Genomic DNA, 19,853 nt, shown 5'->3' with positions numbered 1-19,853 from the left:
AAAGTTATGTACAGAAGGGGGGGGGCAGGGGGAGGGGAAACTGGGTAGAAAACCAGCCTCAGCGCTGGAAGACAAACCCAATTTTTTTTTCTCTTTTCAGCTTTTTTTTTGTGGGGGGGGGAGCTCCAAAACCTTCAGTTTGGGGGCTCTCGGAGACCATCCCAAAATTCAGGGAAACCATCCCCCTTAATCCAGATTGGGGAGGGGGGGTCTCCATTGCCTTAGACTTTTGTGGGTGGGGAGAAAAGAAGGGGACAATTGTGGGGAATCCGTGATGGATCAGAAGGAGGCGGGTGAGGAATGACTGCCTCTTTCTCCATCCTGTAGCCACCCCCCCTCCCCGAAAAACAGGCAGCGCCGTGACTAAACCTCCAGAGCAAGAGGAATTTTGCATAAAATCTGACCTGAAAAAAGGTTCAAGGCACACACAGAAGGTATATAATAAAGTGAGCGAGGGGGCCTGTGGGTAGGGAACGAGAGACGTTTCTGCGTCCCAGACCCGAGTAAATTGGCCCCCTTTTCCCCCCCTTTTTGTGCTTTAAGCAATCTCCCAGAAAAGAAACACTTGATTTCTTTGGCATCAGCTGCACCCGGCAGAGGACTCCACAAGGCGCGGTGTGGCAAGGACCGTCTCGCTATTCAGTTAGTGGAGTGGAGGGAGGAAAAAAATTGTTCCAAGGTGAAATCTGAAAATGGCTTTATCCCGAGACCGGAATCCAGCAGTGTCAACAAAATTGAGGCTAGACCACTCTCGCTAAGGACTAGCACGTTGGCTGGACGGCACTGTGCAGCGACGAGAAAAAGCCGGGCCGTGGCAAGATGTAGAGAGGTGGTCTGGGAGGGCACAATGGGCTTTGGTGTTCCTCCAAGTCCCTTCAAACCCAAAGGATGCTTTGGCAGAGGAAACAGCTCATTTCCGGCAGCTGTTTTTCCAGGGAGAAAAAAAAGACACGAAGGAATCCCGGTAGAAGGGCGTCTGTAGTGATGCAAACTCGGGTCATTCTGCTCACTGTCTCCGCTCGACGGGCTGCTGTAAGCACAGCTCGCTGCCGGCCGAGATGATGGGCAACCGATTGTCCATGTGGTGGCTAATCAAATGACTGACACTCTCAAAGCGGTGATCCTTCGTCCGGACCTGGGTGGGAAGAGAACAGTTAGGGGGAGGGGTCGGCCGGAGAAGTACAGCCAGACCGCAGTCAAGCCCCACATTTCTGTGGCTAAGCAAGACGACTGTTCAGTGAGTTTTGGCCCACTTGATAACCTTCCTTGCTCCGGTTTATTTATTTTTATTTATTTATTTTAATTCCATTTATATCCCGCCCTTCTCCGAAGACTCAGGGCGGCTTACAAGCTTAGCAGTAGCCTTCATTCTATGTCTATGCCTGCTTGTTAGGGCTTTTACACACCCCCCCAAGCGGCATTATTACAAAGTCAGCTTAATTGCCCCCAACAATCTGGGTCCTCATTTTACCTACCTGGGAAGGATGGAAGGCTGAGTCAACCTTGAGCCTGGTGGGACTCGAACCTGCACTAACTGCAGGCAGCTGGTGTTACTTAAGGAGGCATTAGCCCCCTGCTCCACCAAGGCTCTATTGTTAAGCGAATCGCGGCAGCTGTTAAAGACGGGAACAGGGTTGTTAAGTGAATCTGGCTTCTCCATTGCCTTTGCTTCTCAGAAGCTTTGCAAAAGGCTCACATGACAACAGGATCCTGCGACCATCATAAATATGAGCCAGTTGCCTTCCATCCTTCCAAGGTTGGTAAAACAAGGACCCAGATTGTGGAGGAGGGGGCGCAGGGGGCCAATAGGCTGACTCTGTAAACTGCTTTAGGTAAAGGTAAAGGTTCCCCCGCACGCGTGTGCTAGTTGTTTCCGGCTCTAGGGGCCGGTGCTCATCTCCGTTTCAAAGCCAAAGAGCCAGCGCTTGTCCGAGGACGTCTCCGTGATCATGTGGCCGGCATGACTAGACGCCAAAGGCGCACGGAACGCTGTTACCTTCCCACCGGAGCGGTCCCTATTTTTCTACTTGCATTTTTTACGTGCTTTCGAACTGCTAGGTTGGCAGAAGCTGGGACGCGTAACAGGCGCTCACTCTGCTACGCGGCACTCGGGATTCGACCCGCCAAACTGCCGACCTTCTGATCGACAGGCTCAGCGTCCTAACCCACTGAGCCACCGCGTCCCTTTATAAACCGCTTTAGAGAGGGTTATAAAGCACTGTGAAGCGGTAGATAGGTCCAAGTGCTATTGCTATTAAATACCAGGCTTTTTTCAAGCAGAGGGTTTTCCCTCAACCTTGAAAATTCCTTCTTCTCCCCCCGCAAAACCGCCCCCCCCACCTACCACTCCTTCCGGATCGACAAGAAGCAGGTGTTTCGGCTGTCCTCCCTGCAGCCCGGTGAGCACATACTGGCCCGGCGTGGTGGTGCTCTCCCGCACCAGGAAATCCCCGTTGGCTTGCAGCAGCTTCTCCGATTCTTTCCGACTCATCTGACCATGGTACCATGATTCCTGGCGGAGCTGCTCCTCCATGCTAGCGGGCGGGTGGGAGGCAGGAGCAGGGGGTGGCAGAGGTGCCCTCAAGGCGTCCTCGAAAGGCTCTGGGGAACGAAAGCTGCCATTAGGCGTGATCGGCAGCCGAGACCGTTTCTTGTTTCTTCTTACGACCCACGACGGCGCCCAAAATTTCTGCCGCTAAGCGAGACGGCCGTCCAATGAGCTTTGCCCCCTTTTACTACCTGCCTTCCCACACCCGTGAAGGGAACCACCGCCGTTGTGAAGTTAGCAACACGGGTTGTTCAGCCAACCCAGCTTCCCCGCTGACTTGGCTGGTCAGAAGCCGATCACGTGACCGTGGGACACTGCCACCATCATAAATGTGAGTCACTTGCCCAGTGTCTGAATTTGGATCCTGCGACCCGGGAGGGGGGGATGCTGCAGGGTGGAAAGGGGCTGGAAGGGCGGAAAACGGCCCTAAGTCATTTTTTTTTCAGCGCTGTTCCAACTTGGGACAGTCACTAAATGAGCCGTCGCAAGTCCAGGACTAGCTGCAGAGAAACTGCAGGATCCCCTCTCCTTCCCTTCTGCTACTCACTCATGTCAAAGAGGTCTCTCTGGATGCTGCCGTTGGAGGTCACGCTCTGGAGGCCCGGCTGCAATTTTTCCAAATTTTGCACGTTAACGTAGGACGGGTCCGCCAAGAATTCTGGGCGCCCAGGCGGGCCCCGATCCCTGCCTGCGAGGGGAGATAGGGTGGGATCAGAAAGCGCCGCCCTACCCAAAATACAGAGCACCGGCTTGTGAAAATTGCCCGTGAAACTGGGGGATTCTGGGGGTTGAAGTCCACACCTCTTAAAGAGTTGCCACGGTGGATAAACGCAGCAGCAGAAGACTGTCAACGGCCTCCTTTTTCTACTTTGATTCCGCTCGCTAGACGTCAAAGTATAAAGAGGGCTTTATTGCCTTTTATTTATTTATAAAAATTTATTCGCCACCCATCTTAGCTTTGAGGTTTCTATCACAATATCCTAAATCAGTGTTTTAAGCTAGGTGGACTTCAGCTCCCAGAATCCCCCAGCCAGCCTGCTTTAAGACGTGGACTTCAATTCCCTAGCCAACCTTCTTTTCACCAAAAGCCACTGCTTGGAGACAAGATTATATTTAATCAACAGACTTGGGGAGCCAGTCTCTTTCCAAGTACCCATCTATTTGCTCAGCCTGTAGGGTGCTAGTCCTTATGAAATCCAGCCATATTGGTGTTTTTTTCATATACCTTTGAGCAGAGCAACGAGATTCAATCTAGGGCCTCGCTGGTCTGTACGGGGAATTCAGATATGACCATGAATTGCAGGAGTGAGTACTTTAAGGTGGGTGGACTTCAACTCCCAGAAGTCCCCAACCAACCTGCTGGCTGAGGAATTCTGGGAGTTGAAGCCCACCCAGCTTACTGTTCCCACGATTGGGAAACACTGCTGGAGGTAACTGACAGCCTTCTGCTAGGTATAAATCGAAGTAAAGAGAAGCTTTCAAATTTCCATTTCAATAGCCTACGCTGGTGTTTTTCAAACTTTTGACAACTTTAAGACGTGGGGACTTCAACTCCCAGAATCCCCCCACCAGCACTGCTGGATCGCCTACCTTGTGTGACCAAATGTGGCTTCTTGGATTCGTAGTCCCCAGCAGCCACTTGTCCGACCGGCTACGGGAAGAAAGGAAGGAGCGTTATTTGAAGGTTGAAATGAGCATTTCAAGTCCCATTTTCCCACACTACGATATTCCTGGCATTAATTAATAAATTAAAGAGCCTGTGGGTCTCGCCGGGTATCCAATTTTGGGGAAGAGCGCAGAAGAATAGAAGAGGAGGAGAGTGGCTAGAAAGGAGCCCAAGGAAGACTCAATGGTCCGACAAACCCATTTTACAGAAGGGAGAGGAAAAACTGAGGACAAAAAAAGCAAAATGAACACGGAGCGTGTGGGGCATTCCGTCAAGGCGGAAATGACTTACGTGACGTTGTCCACAATTGTCGGGGGGAGGACGAGGGGAGGAACTTACCAAGGTGGCTCCCAAATTGTTGGGGGTCTGAGCCGCAGCAGCCCCCTCCCGCAAGCGCAGGTCGAGCAGCCCCCCCAAGGGGGGGTCCTTTCCCGGGAAATCGTTGTAGTATTGGTGGTCAGCAGGCGGCTCTTCCTCTTCGTCCCACGCGGAGCCGTCGAATCCGGCCATCCTGGCAGGGGGGAGAGTGGACAACGGATCAGAAACACATGCAGCTAGTCCTCAACTTATGACAAAAGCTGAACCCCAAAATTCTGTGGCTAAGCGAAGCATTTGTTCAGCGGATTTGGGCCCCAAGGCCTTCCTTGCATCGGTTGTTAAGTGACTCTCTTCGGTTTTTTAAGGTTGTTAAGTGAATCTGGCGTTCCCCATGGATTTGGCTTGTCCGGAGGTCACCAAAGGGGAATCACATGACCCCGGGACAGGGCGACCGTCGTAAATACGAGTCAGTTGCCAAGCGTCTGAATTTTGACGAGCAGAGGGATGCTGCAACGGTCGTTAAGTCTGAAAAAAACCCGTCCTAGGTCTCTTTTTTCAGGGGCATTGCAACTTTGAACGGTCACGAAACGAACTGTTGTTAAGTCGAGGGTTACCTGTGCACACGCGTGCGCGCACGCACACACACACAAGAAACCCCAGGCTGAGGCCCGATCCTGCCTGGCCCTACCTGTCGTGAGGCGTGACGAGTTTGGGAGGGTTTTTAAGGTACTGCTTGAAGCGCAATTCGAACGCCTGTCCGATGGTGCTGATGACGTCTTGGGATAATCCCTCGGGACACTCCAGGATGTGGCAAGCTGCGAAAAAAGGGACGCAAAGGCAAGGGGTTGCGCTGATTGATCGATTATCGATTTCTTGATTGTTGATTGAAAACAACTGAAAAACAACTGGAGGTTTTTAAGAAGAGACTGGATAGTCACTTGTATGAAATGGCATTAAGTCTGGACTAGAAGACCTCCATGCTCCCTTCCATCTCTGTTATTCTCCTTCCTTCCTTCCTTCCTTCCTTCCTTCCTTCCTTCCTTCCTTCCTTCCTTCCTTCCTTCCTTCCTTCCTTCCTTCCCTCCCTCCCTCCCTCCCTCCCTCCCTCCCTCTCTCCTCCATCACTGGAGGCTTTTAAGAAGAGACTGGACAGCCATTTGCCTGAAATGGGATAGGTTCTCCTGCTTGAGCAGGGGGCTGGACTAGATGACCTCCAAGGTCCCTCCCAGCTCTATTCTGATTATTTGAACCACAAGGCCTTAGGGGGGGGAGAGAGAAAAACCTCAACTCCCTTTCATCCCAAACTCTCGCACTTCCAAGCTGAATTGGGTGGGGAACGGAGAAAAAAAAAGAGAAGATTAAAAGGTCTGCAGGAGAAGAACCAAGCATTAAGCCAGGATTGGAAGATCCAGGACAAGATGACAGGAAACCTACCTCTGTGATTGACAGGGTCTTTGGCAACGTAAGCCACGTATTCTGCCGTATCCTGCGAAATGCAAAACAAGCTGGTAACGACCAGATTTGGAGAAAGGGTTAAAAAAAACACAATAATAATAATCGACCACACCTGTTCCCTGAGGGACTATTTTTTGGGGGTGGGGGGTGGGCCTTCTGCAAGAATTTTGGGGAAAATCTCACTCTACTCACCGGATCCCCTCCGGAAGCGAACGAAATGGACTGCATATGATGGTTGGCGATGATCTGCAAGCCGAAAAGAGGATGAAATTTGAGACCGGCTCAAAACAGCGAGAAAAAAAAAGCACAATTCAGCTAGTCCTCGAATTACGAGTTTGTTTAGTGACCGAATATAGAATAGACTAGAGTATATAGAATAGAATATAGAATATAGAATATAGAATAGGAATAGAATAGAATAAGAGAGAATGAATAAAACAGAATAGAAAATGAATAGAACAGAATACAATAGAATAGCAGAGTTGCAAGGGGCCTCAGAGGTCATCTAGTCCAACCCCCATCCCAGGCAGGAGACCCTACAAGTGGAATTTTCCTCCAGTGGGATTTTCCCATGTATTTTCCCAGGAAACATAGATAGGGCAGCCTAGAAAAGTCAGTGCCCTCCTAACCATAGCCAAGAACTCCGAGTTTGTTGGCAATGTCCATTCTGCTCTCCGAAACTCTAGGGGGCTTTGGAAAAAGCACTTTGTGGTTCACCCAAATTATCTGGGGCTCTCTGCTTCTCTACGGTCGCACGCTGCCTGTCTCCCGGTCGCCGGACACAAACCGAGGCCCGGCTAAGCCGAACCAGCTGCTCCGGAGGAGACGCTGCCGAGTTAGGGGAGCCTCACCTGCTTGCAGTCGGACGCCATGAGGTTGAGGCTGCTGGTGGAGATGGTCAGGGTGATGGGCATGGCGGCAAACTTCAGATTGGTCTTGCCCAGGATGGAGTTGAGCGCGCGGCCGCAAGGCTGCCAGAGGGAAACAGAATACGGTTTACTCCTCGACTTACGACCACGAGGGAGCCTGGACATTTCCATTTGAAAGCAGGACAAATTTGTTCAGCGTGTTTCGCACCCTTTCACGACTCTTCTTCCTGCTGCGTTTCTTAAGTGAATCCCTGTGGTCGTTAAATGAGTCAGACGGGTTGTTAAGTGAATCCGGCTTCCCCCCTATTGACTTGGCTAGTCAGAAAGTCACAAAAGGGGATGGCGTGACCTGGGCACACTGTGACCATCACATGTATGAGTCAGTTGCCAAGCGTCTGAATTTTCACCACGTGACCCAGGGGAATGCTTCAACCGTCGTAAGTGTGAGGAGTGGTCATAAGTGATTTTTTTTTCACTGTCATGGTAACTTTGCATGGATGCTAAACGAACAGCTGTAAGTCAAGGTCTATATTCTATATTCTGTATTTTATATTTTATAATCTATTCTATTTTATAATATAATCTATTTTACAATCTATTCTATATTCTATATTCTATTTTATAATCTATTCTATTCTATATTCTATTTTATAATTATTCTATTCTATATTCTACTTTATAATCTATTCTATTCTATATTGTATTCTATATTCTATTTTATAATATATTCTACTTTATAATCTATTCTATAGTTTATATACTTTAATGGTCAAAAGGCCAGAAAAGGGGATTACCTGATCCCCGGGACACTGCAACCGTCATAAATACGAGTCAGTTGCCGAGTTTCTGAATTTTTGCTTAATGGAATGAAAAAATTAAAGCAGCCCCTTTTGCTTGGAGATGTGGGTGGGTGGGGGTCGTGAAGCTAGGAAATCGATAGAACCTGGCATACCCATAACAATAATGCACAATTAAAGGGATGGGGGGGGGGAAGAGATAAGCCCCCTCCCTTTTTTTCTCAGCATCCATTAGCAGAGCTGGATTGGCTGTCTATTGATCAGCTCTGCGGATGCTGAACTTTTGATTGACGCCTCTGATTTGCTTCTCAGCGAGGGGCAGCAGCCTGGGGGAAATGGGCAGGGGGGGGGGGCAGACTACAGACCTCTCAGCTCCTCACCACATACGTCCATTTCCTTCCTGGTTGTTGCATTGTTGTTGTTGTTTTCCCCCAGGGTTTTATGACCAACCCAGATCTCGCTTCCATAAGCCTTGCGATAAAACACCAGGGTGGTCTCTTCTTAAATTTAAGGAAAGGGATCGAGAAGGGCAACACTTCCTGTTTTTCCGGCACAGAAAGGATGAGTTTGAGATGGGAGGGAGGGAGGGAGGGAGGCCTAGCAACACAAATCCCGGCTGATTGGGAAGGGTGAGAAAGAGACTCAAGTCCTGGCCACCTTGATTTTCTTTGGTATAAGACCGTAAGTGGAGGGAAACTTCCCCGTTTCTGTTAGGACACCCCTCAAGTAAAGTACGGGAGCCATTTGGGGATCCTCGGGGTGTCTCTAACAGAGCAGAACCAAAAAAACAGGGACCTCTGAGGTCTTCTAGTCCAGCCCCCTGCTCTCAGAACACAGAATAACAGAGCTGGAAGGGGCCTCGGAGGTCCTCTAGTCCAGCCCTCTGCTCAAGCAGGAAACCCTACCCCATTTCCGACAAATGGCTGTCCCTTCTCTCCTTACCTTCCTCCTGCGCACGGCTCCCTTCGTGCTGGGCACGGCGTCACAAACCAGGCCTATCGCCTCCCTGCACGAGGAGGAGAGAGGACGTTGGAGCGTGTCCGACACACATCACGCAATCTTCAATGGTCAGCAATTTCACAACGCAGCCAAAATCACAGCAAATCCCCAGAGCCATCCCCGCTTGCAATGGAGCTCCACTGCGGGGGTACACACACACACACACACACACACACACACACACAAAAACCCCACCTGTGCTAGAACAGCGTTTCTCCACCCTTGAAGGTCTGCGGACTTCAACTCCCAGAATCCCCCAGCTAGCTCGCAGGGGAGGGAATTCTGGGAGTTGAAGTTCGCACACCTTCAAGGGGGTGGAAAAACACTGCTCGCGGACAACGAAGTCCCGATCTTTGGCGTGAATCCGAAGAGATTTTTTTGGGGGGGGGTGGGGGGGCAGAAATTCACTATTTAGAGTGGAAAATATTCTCTCTCTCTCTAAAGACAGCCAGAGAGAAATTCCCAGATCACCCCTCCATGGAGTGGGGAGGGGGGAGAAGGGGGGGAGAGGGAAATAGAGCGAGGCCCCTTTAATATTTGATGATGGTGAATAAATGCTTCCTGTCCTCGGTGAATTAATTGGGTGGGGGGAGAGAGATGCTGTCAAGGAGGATCGGAAGCTTTTCTAGCCCTCTCTAGCCACTTCTCTGTAGACATTAATGGACTGGGCTGCAGAGGGGAAAATACAAACTCACACACACACAAACACACCCCTCTATCTTTAACTCTTTCCTGTGTTGGGCCTTCCCCGCCCAGGAGAGAGTCCAAAGCAATCTTTTTCCACCTTCTGCTAGCTATAAATGGAAGTCAAGTCTCTATGATAATAGCCTGAGCTGGTTTTTTTTCAAACTTGTCAACTTTAGAGATAGGTGGGCTACAACTCCCAGAATCCCCCAGCCAGCGGGCTTTCAGATGGGTGGACTTCGATGGCCAGAATCCCCCCAGCCAGCGTGTTCAAGACATGTCTACGCCCACTCCCAGAATTCCCCAGCTAGCATGCTTGAAGATGGGGGGACTTCAACTCCCAGCGTGCTTTGCACCGAATGCCACTGTCTGGGGACACGTTCTATTTACTGCACCTCACTTATTTCCAGCCTCTATCTATTTTGCTCTGCAAGCCAGCAAATCCTTGCTGTAGGGTGCTAGTCCTTATGAAATCCAGCATTTTTATTATTATTATTATTATTATTAATTATTATTAATTATTATTATTATTATTATTATTATTATTATTATTATTATTATTATTATTATTATTATTATTATTATTATTATTATTATTTTGGCCTATGATCTTTGAGCAGAACAACCAGATTCAATCCTCGCTGGTTTGTGCAGGAACCGAATTGCAGAAAAGTCCCAAAAAGAGGTGCAAGGCCAAGAACTCATGCAGAGAAGCACTTTTATATAAGGGGGGGTTCCCCCCCATTCATCAGAGAGGCCCCACCATATTGTTAGCCAGCTCACCTGGTGACTTGGGTCCTGGTGCTGAAATCGAGGGCTCGCATGGACTGCAGCACTTCCACGCAGCCCATGTACTGCGGGGACGAGAAGAAGAGCAGAGATTAAAACAGGGGTCTTCAAGCTTGGCCCTTTTATGACTTGTGGACTTCAACTCCCAGAATTCCGCAGCCTAGCCCCTTTTGCGACCTTCCGGCCAGCAAAGTCAACGGGGGAAGCCCGATTCACTTCTGGACAACCCTTTGTCTGAAACGGTATAGGGTTTCCTGCCTGAGCAGGGGGTTGGACTAGATGACCTCCAAGGTCCCTTCCAACTTTATTATTATTACTATAATACTTAACAACCGGGTCACAAACTTAGCAGGGATTCGCTGAGCCGCGGTGGCAAGAACAGCCGTTCAAAACGCGCTTCAACAAATGTCTCACTCAGCGACATAAAATGTGGGTGCCGTCACGGTCATAAATCGAGGACTGCCTGTACCTACGGCATGGTGGGAAAACCTCCCTTCCGGAGCGCGGTTGCAACCCCTCGCCGCCCCGTCCCCGCTCGCTTGGCCCCCTAAGCGTAACAAACCTCGCGCCTGGGTACACACACACACACACACCCCTCCTCACTCACCCGGACCAGGTAGGAGACTCCGGAACCCATCACCTTGTCGTCCCGGTGCAGCCAACCCCGACTGGGCTTGTTGACGAAACTGCCGTGCCGCGTCCACTCCTCGCCGCCCAGCTGTCCGCCTTCCACTCGCATTTTCTTCCCGCAACTCAGTTTGTTCATATCCTGGGGATAGAGACCGACAGCGCCCGTTGAGTCCGGCGAGGCAGAGGCGGCACCCGTCGGAGGGTCTTCGGGAACCCCCGTCTCTCGGGAAAAGGGCCGGAGGTTCAACAACGAAGCCGGGTTGGAGAGTTTCAGGTTAGCCATTTTGGGGAAGAAGGAGCAGAGCGTGGTGGGGCTGGGCTCCGATTCGGGGTCCCCCAGAGGCAGCATGGGGCTGAGGGACGATGAGGACAGAGAGCCGGTCAGCAAGGGGGAAGGGTCGGGAGAGGGGACCCCCTCGGCCACGGGGGTCGCGTCGTCCAGTGAAGGCGGAGATTCATCCTGCAAGTGGGTGTATTTGCTTTTCGGCAGGAGATCCATTTCGGGGTTTTTTTGGGTGGGGGGGGGTGCAGACTGGCGGAGAGGAGGAGGAGGAGGAAGAGGAGGCAAACGCGACAGTTACGGGGCTCAAGACTCCCCTGAAAGTCCCAACCGATGCCAAGCTGGCGTCTTGTCAAGTCCCCGCTGGCATGCCGGGAACCGGGCACGTCGGCCGGGTGCCTGCTTCTCCCCTCTCTGTCCCACCGCGGGCACCAGGGACGCCCGCCAATCGGGACGCCCCCCTCCCCAAATTCAGCAAGCCATCGTCTTAACCCAACTGGAACCAGTTATCCATCCCATCCGATGACCGGTAACGGTAACCCCACGCAGGTCCGGAGAGGAAGACGAGGCGGTGTCTAATCTGCTGCTGTTTCAGAAATGCCTGCCGCGCCACCTGTTGAAACCCTGCCTGTCTCCAGCCCTGGAGAGGAAGAGGATGAAGCTTCTAGTCTGCGGCTGACGCTGCACCCCCGTAGGGCTGTGTTGGGAGTTCCTGGCCCTTCCCTCCAGCTGAAGCACCACCTGTTGAACCTCTGCCTGTCTCGGCTGCCCTTCCAACGCCCGGCGGGTCCTTCTTCTCTCTCATCTGAGGAGGTGGAGGAGCCCGGCGGATGCACAGCTCCAACGGATGCGTCTTTTCCTCCGGATCTATCCGTGCCAACGGGAGGGGGGGCATCAAACGCCTCCAACACAAAGGAGGGGGTGGCAGCAGGGAGGGGGGAAAACGTCTGGCAGGGCCCCCCCCAGGCAGCCCACAAGGCTCCCTGTTAAAGCAGGGCAGGCCCGGTGCCCATCAGGGATGGCACAGGTGGTGTCGCGCGGCAGCAGGGGTGGCGATGCAGATGGCAATTTGAGCTGGTTGGGGGCTCAGCCTCTGAAAGCCCAGGAAGGGGGGGAGGGTCCAGTTGGGGGTTGCCTGGACCCCCTTTGCATCAGTGGAGGGGGGGGTCAGCCGTTGGAGATGGCCCCCTCTCTCCTCGCTTGCAATGCCCGCTCCGGCTTTGCAGCGCCCAGCAGCGGCTGGGATCTGGCTGGAAAAATCCTCTCCCAGGCAAGGCGGGGAAGGGGAAGGGCAGAGGCAGAGGCCAAGCCCCCCCCTCTCCCCCCCCCCCCCGGTCACTCGCTGCTACCAAGAGGAAGGGAAGCGTGCTGACTCACACCAGCCTGGCCTCGACTGCCGCGGCGAGGGATGCAAGCGAGGGGAGAGGAGACCAGGAAGGGGATGCGGCAGGAAAGGGGGGGCAAGGAGGGGGGTCAGGGCCTGGGTCAGTGGGGGAGCTGGGGGGGGGAAGCTGGGGAGGGGGTTAAGGAGGGAGGGTGGTCCGTGTCAAAGAGGTTTGCAGGCCCGTGCACGAAGACACTAGGCTTCCTGCCGGAGTCTTTTGCTCATTCAAGGAATTCGAACTCGGCACAAGCTTATCTCCTACCCCTCAGTTCCCTTGCAATCGAGGGAGGGGTACAACCACCTTGCAAGGGAGGCCAGGAAGGAAGGAAGTAAAGAAAAGGGAGGGAGGGAGGGATGAGGTTGAAGGAAAAGTTAGATGAGAGGAGGAATAGATAGGGAAGGAAGGAAGGAAGGAAGGAAGGAAGGAAGGAAGGAAGGAAGGAAGGAAGGGAGGGAGGGAGGAAGGGAGGAAGAGTGGGTGGGTTTCCTAGCTCTGATTTCCTCAACTTTCAACCACAACAGAGCCCAATATTTCCCTCGCTCAGCCAGACAATTGTGAAGTGAGCCTTGCCGCAAAGCAAAACCCTTTTCAGTTGGTCATTAAGTGAATCCGCCCTCCCCACTGACGCTGCTCCTCAGAAGCGGACCCCGTCACCCCGCCCACCGTCATCCATACGGGCCAGTTGGCCGAGCGTCTGAACGTTGAGCCCGTGTCCACGGGCGATGCTGCCACAGCCGTTAAGCACCGTCGCAACGCCAGTCACTAAGCGCAGAGTTCGCCAGCCGAGGGTCACCTGTACATCGCGGAATCGCCAGGTGTTGTGCGGCGGCGGTGGCAGCTGCTATTCCAACGAGCCGTTATTGGCAAAGCGAGGCATCGGCACAGCTTCCTGAACGGCCTTGTTGATTCACCACAAGGTCTGCTTTTCGCATACGGTGCCGAATAAAAGACAACCACCACATTTCGGGGGGGGGGGAGGAGGAAGAGGAGGAGGAGAAGCCCTCGCAAAGCCAAAAGCGGCGCTGAAATCCAGAGCAGGCAGCCCAGTGCACCACCCACCCACCCCGAAACTGCCAAACTCTCCATGGAGGCTTCAAACGGGGGGCCTGCAATGCCTGACTTGCCCCCTCCTCCCTCTCTCTCTCTCTCTCTCTCTCTCTCCATCTCTCTCTCTCTCTCTCTCTCTCTCTCTCTCTCCCCCTTCGAGGGCTCCCGCCAGCGTGCTTTAAGAGGGGTGGACTTGCAACTCCCAGAATCCCCCAGCCAGAATACTTCCGACTCTGTTATTCTGAGCAGGGGGTTGGACTAGAAGACCTCCGAGGTCCCTTCCAGCTTCCAGTTATTCTGCATTCCTCCGCACCAACTACTTTAGCTGGACAGCCAACAGTTGCTGGAGACCGAGGCCATTTCCTGGACAGTCCCGTGTCCGGCCGTGGGTGGGCAGAGCCGAAGCCTCCCCCCCCTTGTTTGTTCCTTCCTCTGGGGAGGGAGGGTCAGCAAAAACACCCACCTGGGCAAGGCCGAAAGAGGGGAAAAATAACAAACCGAAGAGAGGAAGGAGTGGGATGGCCGTTTGGCTCCCAGCCTCTCCACCGGACGGACGCTCTGCTTGGCTTTTCTGACCCAGCTGAAGGATGGGAAGAGGCGGCAGGAAATCTCACACACACACACACACACACACACACACACAGAGAGAAAGAGAGAGAGAGAGAGACCCTGCCCCAGCCCCCCACTTCCTTGGGAGCCGGGGAAGAACGGGGTCCAAATTGCCACAAGCTCCTTTACCCAAAAGTTTGGGATCCAGCCTCGAATTGCAGCGCTGGAAAACCCGAGAAAAATCACAATTCTCAACAACTGACGGATTTCGACAATCTCCAAAAATAACAACAACAAAAAAAAGATCAATATTTCAGCTGGTCAAATCTTAAAGCAGCATCAAATCTAAAGTTGGTGGCTGTAAGAGGGGTGGACTTCAACTCCCAGAATCCCCCCCCCCCCCCCCGGCCAGCATGCTTGTCACCAAAGGCCATGATATTTAACGTATCTCACTTGAAGAGCCGGTCTATTTCCGGCATCTATTTATTTGCTCTAGGAGCCACAACATCTATGGCTGCAAGGTGCTAGTCCTCATGAAACCCCAACCCATCTCTCCCCCCTCCCCCAGTGTGTCTTTGAGCAGCCTTGGCCACATTGTAGAATAAGCAAAGTCATGAAACAACCAACAGATTCACCGCACAGCAAAAAAAATATTTGCCCTGTCCTAGCGGGTGTGACAATTATACAGCAACAGTTCCTGGGCGTTCACGGCTTTTCTATTTCCTCCTTCACAAAGGTCCCTTTTCATAGCCCCGTGGCTGGCAGTCATCCAACAGGTAAAGCTTCCTGGCTTGTACAAAAGCGTGACACGTAAAAAATCTTAGCCGGGGTGGGTGGGAGTGGGGGGGGCAACCTGTCTGTCTGTGTCCAGCGGGGAAATCTGGAGTATGCCATCAAGCTGCCTTCTGCCTCTTCCGACGGTCTCGTGCTAAGCCGTGGCTTGTTTCAAGGAAATAAACCACAGAAGGAAATAAACCACAGTTCAGCTGCGTTCTGTGAAAAGGCAAAGCTGTGGTAGCAAGCTGGAGGCTGGGATGGGAAATGAAACAGCCGCCTGTCTGCTTCATGCCGTCCCCGAAGTTGCTCAAACTCAGCAACCTTTTTTAAAAGATGGGTGGACTTCCAACTCCCAGAATCCCCAAGCCGGCTGGGGGATTCTGGGAACTGAAGTCCACCTACGCTCAGATCTGCCAGGAAGGCCAAGGAAGGAAGGAAGGAAGGAAGGAAGGAAGGAAGGAAGGAAGAACAGCTGAGCCCAGCACCAGAGCAGGGAGAGAGAAGGGTCCCACCCCTTACCGTGTACTCCATCACGGGTGCCGGAGGTCTGTTCTTCGCTGGGGGCCAAACCTGCAGTTTGGTGACAAAGAAGGAATTAGGGGGAGGGGCTGTGCAGCATTTTGGGGAGGGGGTGGCGCAACATTGCCTTTTCCCTGTGTGTTTCCCTAAATCAGGGCTTCTCAATCTTGGGGACTTGAAGAGGGCTGGACTTCAACTACCAGAATTCCCCAGCCACTCCTGCTGCAGTAGCTCAACTCCTTTTTCCCGAGGGGGCCAAGCAGAGGCGGACAAGGCAAACGGGGGCTGCCAAGAACCACGGAGCCTCCATGTGCCAAGGCAGTCTATCTCCAAAGACCAGCCGGACAAGGCAGGAGCGGTTGGAAGTTTTCAACAAAAAACAAACAAACCCTCAGAGACTAGGGATGGGTGGGCTTCTGGGGGGCAGTTTTGATCTAAGGAAGAATTTTAGGGGCTCTTACCCTCACCCTCAGCTGATCTGCAGGTGGCGGTCCTGGGTTCAAGGCTGAGGGCGGCAGGTCAAGATGGGTGATAAAGCCTTCCAAAACAGCATCTAAATTTTGCTTGTGCAACAGGGTCAACCTCCCCCACCCCCCGGGGAAGATTTCAGCCCTGCCAAAACAAAGCTGGCTTCGGAAACCTGTCTGCAGAGCCTCCAAAGGCAGGGGCGCTCTATCTGACAACTGTCCAAGAAGGACAAATGAATGTTTTCCCTCCCAAACAGGAGGGGGAGAGAGAGAAAAAAAAAGGGGGGGGGGGAGAAAGTTGGTTTTCTGCACACCTCAGTCTCTGCTCATTCCCATTCTTCCTCTCCCTCCTCCTCCTCGGTGGGACAGAGAACCCACAATTTTGGGATGGAGACCCAGGAAACCGACCCCACTCCACTGATTTTTAGCCACAAACACTGCCAGAAATTCTTTACTTGCGAAACCCGCCTGCAGAATTGCATTTCCTTAAGCTTGGGAAGAAAATATCTGCCTGGCCAGCCAAGAGAAACGTGGCATTTCTCTCACCCCCCCCCCTTTCCAAGACACTGCAGGAATAAGAGGGGCTCAAGCCAACGGGGACCCTCCCTCATTCGAGGAACTTCAAGGGTCCCATCCTGCCAATCTCCAGCCCAGAAAGGTGAGGAAGGGGAGATCCTGCTTGAGTGAGGAGCCCACCGTCCCTCTGGGCCAATTTCAAAGCGAGAAAACCCGAGGTGCGCACGTACGTACACGCGTGCCAATTGCAAGGACAGGAGAGGGGGGGAATTACAGAGATTTATTTAACTTTTCTGGCAAGCCTTCTCTCTTTTTTTCTCCTAAGAAGGGGGGGGGGAGAGAAAAGAAACTTAAAAACTGACCTGCAAAAGAGGATGGTGCAGTCCTTGCTACTCCCCCTTTTTTTGGTGGGCCACTCCAGTTTTTTTTTTTTAAAAAAAGCTATGAAATTTGAGAATTGAGATCCCTCCTTCTTTAAGGGGTGGGATAAAGCAAACTCTGCAGCCTGCACCAGACGGATTGCAGATGGGGAAGGCCCCGATTTGGGGGCTGCATTTGTCGCTAAGGGGGCAGCTGGAGAGCAAAAAATACGACAGCGGGACACGTTTTTTTTTGTTTGCACAGAAAGTCACAACCAACTTGGGCTGAGAAAATCAGCCCCGCTGAATCCTGAATTAAGGATCTCAGTTTGGAAACGAAGCCAGGAAACCTGGCTTACGAGCAGCAAGGCTGGCTCCACACGACACAGAGCCCCCCCCCAAAAAAAAACCTGATGCAAAACATGGTGCGGTTCACCAAAATTGGAGAGAAAGCTTCAGTTGGTTGTGTTGAAGAGAAGCGTAATCGGTTCCGACAGAGATTAATGGAAGAAAAATCCGTCAGGGAACACCATTCCCCAACTGCAAGGGGTTAAGACAGGGATGCAAAGTAGAAAAAATGATGGATTGGGGTCCAGGAGTGCAGAAGTAATTGACAAAAAACAGTGATTTTGTTTTTTCTAAAGAAAAGGGGACAAGGAAGGAGAAAACAGTGTGGCTTTGGATAGGAGATGGGCAGCATGTCGATTTAGTAAAGAAATAATCCCAGCCCCAAGCTTTGCAACATCAAGGCTTGCAGCAAATTGATTTAAGAAAGAAATAACCCTGGCTCCCCAAACTTTACAATGCCAAGCCTTTCCTAGAGATAGACACACCTACGCAGCGATTTCTAAGTGTTAAAACTGCATACAATTCTCTTGCCTGGGCAACACGATTTCCCCCCATTTCAAAACTCTCCAGCTATAGAGGCCACACACACACAAACTCCTAGAGAGGGTTCCAGAGACCATCTTCCACCTCTAACGGGCCGGCACTTAGAAGCTAGCCGCTCTGTTTTAGGATTTATGGGAACTTTTGTGCAATACCCTCCGGGCGACGGTGGCGAGTTTGCGTTCCCGTTTTGGACGCCTCCCACCCAGCTCCTTCCAAGTGGAGCTTTTCGTCCCATCGCCGGAGACCCCAAAAGGGAGCCGGTTTCCACTCTTTTCTCCCGCTTTTTGGGCTCCAGGAAACGGCAGGGAGAGACTCTGGAAGAGCGCTGCCCGTTGGCCCTGCGGAACTCCGAGGAGGAGGAGGAGGAGGAGGAGGAGGAGGAGGAGGAGGAGAAGGATAAGAAGAAGAACTACTGTGGGGTCTTTGGTGCTCTCTGAGTTTGGTTGTTTGCTTGCAGACATTTCATGACCCATGCTAGAAGGGAGTGGGGTTTGCAGGGAGGAGGAGGAGGAGGAGGAGGAGGAGGAGGAGGAGGAGGAGGAGGAGGAGGAGGAGGAGAGAGGAGAGAAGAAGAAGAAGAAGAAGAAGAAGAAGAAGAAGAAGAAGAAGAAGAAGAAGAAGAAGAAGAAGAAGAAGAAGAAGAAGAAGAAGAAGAAGCCCTTTAAAAAGAGGGAAGCGCTGAGCGCAGCTGGGATCGAGAGGCCGCCCGCGGACGTCGCTGGCGCGGTCTTCCCTCTGGTCTGTCTATCTCCTCTCTCTCTCTCTCTCTCTCTCTTTCAGTACTTTTCCTCTTTTCGCATTCTCTCCCATCTGCCTTTTTCTCTCTAGCACTCTCTCGTGTCTCTCTCTAGATATATACGTGTGTGTATATGTATATACCTCGGAATAGTTTTCCCTCTGGTCCTGCAGGACACTTTTCTTTTTCTTTCTTTTTTATTGAAAACTTTTAAGATACATTTTTAAAAACATAAACTCCCTCCCCCTCCCCCGACTTCCCAGAGCTGAATACAGGGTATATAAACTTTACAAACTTAAGCTAAAATATGCTAACTAACTTAAAAAAGACACATCCCACTTTAACTCCCCCTTAAACATAAACTAAAGGACTAACAAAGAACGAATAACTAACCATACATCATAGACACTTTTCTCTCTCTCTCTCTCTCTCTCTCTCTCTTCCCCCCCCTCCCATCTCCCATCCCTCCCTCGCCCGGGACTCGGGCATCGCCAGTCTCTGAGTAAGAGATTAGTAAGAGGCTTCGGTTACAAAACAAGGTTGAGACACTTCGGGAATCTTGCAGCGGCGCTTCCTCGGAACACGAGGGGAAGGGGAGGGGAGGGGAGGGGAAAGGGGTTTTCGGGATGTGTGTGGGGGACACCAACACCCCCCCACCCACCCACCCACCCCCCACCAGGGCTTTCGACACTGGGGACAAATCCTGCTGGAACTCTGAACCTCAAGGCAAGACTCTCCCGAAAAAGGAGCCGCTGAGCTCTGACAAACCGTCTCCGGAAGGCGCCTCTCCCGGAGGGAGGAGACCGCGGGGGAGTCCCCTCCTGATCCTACCCCGCAAGGGAAGAGGTTTGCAAGGAAGGGATCTCTAAAAACAACAACAAACAGCGCAGACTTAAAAAAAACGCAACGCCCGCAGGGGCCGAAGGAAGAGCGCCTCGGCCGAGCAACGGCTGCTCCCGGCCTCCCTCGCAGGGCTGTTGTGCAAGCTCCTGAGCGACCCCACCCTGCTTCCCCCGACGCATTGCAAAGTGACGGCGGCGCCCGATGAAACGACCGGCAAGCAGGAGAAGCGCCCGGTGCAACGTCGATAAAAGAAGGCGGCGGCGGGTGGGGTGAAGCTCGACCCGCCTTCTTACCGGGGCGGCTGGACCATCGGGGTGCAAAGGCGGCGGGCTGCTCCGACGGCGCCTCTCGGACAAACTTCGGGGCTCTTGGGAGCCCCGCCCCGCCCCGTTGGCCTCCGCCAAGCGTTTCCGGGTTCTGTCCCGCCTTTGGAGGCGGGGCTCCGAGGTCGCCCCTTCCCTTGGCAGCCTTTCCTAAGCTTCCGGTAGGGCCGCTCTAGCCTTCGGACTCGCTCCCCGCTCTAACCCTTTCCCTCAGAAGACCCCGAAACCTTTTCTGATTTTATATATACGTATACATAGACATATACGCACACGCATATATTAGAAACAGAAGATTTAAAAGGCAAAAAAATGAATGTTACAGGAACGGGAGAGATGGGACTTGTAGTTTGACACACACACACACACACACATACACACACACAGAGAAGTTTGGCAGGGCTGAGGT

General features: G+C 52.4%; 1 protein-coding gene across 5 annotated transcripts; it reads right to left on the bottom strand.

Moving 5' to 3' along the window:
* Positions 1–113: 113 nt before the first annotated feature.
* On the bottom strand, positions 114–19,505 carry SHC1 (SHC adaptor protein 1). 5 transcript variants are annotated; one of them, XM_083374499.1, is made up of 14 exons: positions 19,418–19,504; positions 15,313–15,363; positions 10,733–10,894; positions 10,120–10,190; positions 8,596–8,659; positions 6,839–6,958; positions 6,180–6,233; positions 5,967–6,018; positions 5,221–5,347; positions 4,554–4,725; positions 4,139–4,199; positions 3,096–3,236; positions 2,345–2,601; positions 114–1,135 (listed from the first exon to the last, which is right to left on the bottom strand). In XM_083374499.1, the coding sequence occupies exons 2-14, from the start codon at positions 15,322–15,324 to the stop codon at positions 1,007–1,009; spliced, it is 1,422 nt and encodes a 473-aa protein (XP_083230625.1). In that variant the 5' UTR covers positions 15,325–15,363; positions 19,418–19,504; the 3' UTR covers positions 114–1,006. The 5 variants fall into 5 exon arrangements, with proteins under 5 accessions (XP_083230625.1, XP_083230626.1, XP_083230624.1 ...); XM_083374500.1 differs by lacking the exon at positions 19,418–19,504 and adding an exon at positions 15,774–16,004; XM_083374498.1 differs by lacking the exon at positions 15,313–15,363 and having other exon boundaries at positions 10,733–11,902; positions 19,418–19,505.
* Between the last annotated feature and the right edge of the window lie 348 nt (positions 19,506–19,853).

This window comes from Vipera ursinii, assembly GCF_947247035.1.
Source record: "Vipera ursinii genome assembly, chromosome: 15".
NCBI lineage: Eukaryota > Metazoa > Chordata > Lepidosauria > Squamata > Viperidae > Vipera > Vipera ursinii.
The sequence above is the reverse complement of the archived record's forward strand: the minus strand, read 5'-3'. Positions and strand labels throughout refer to the sequence as shown.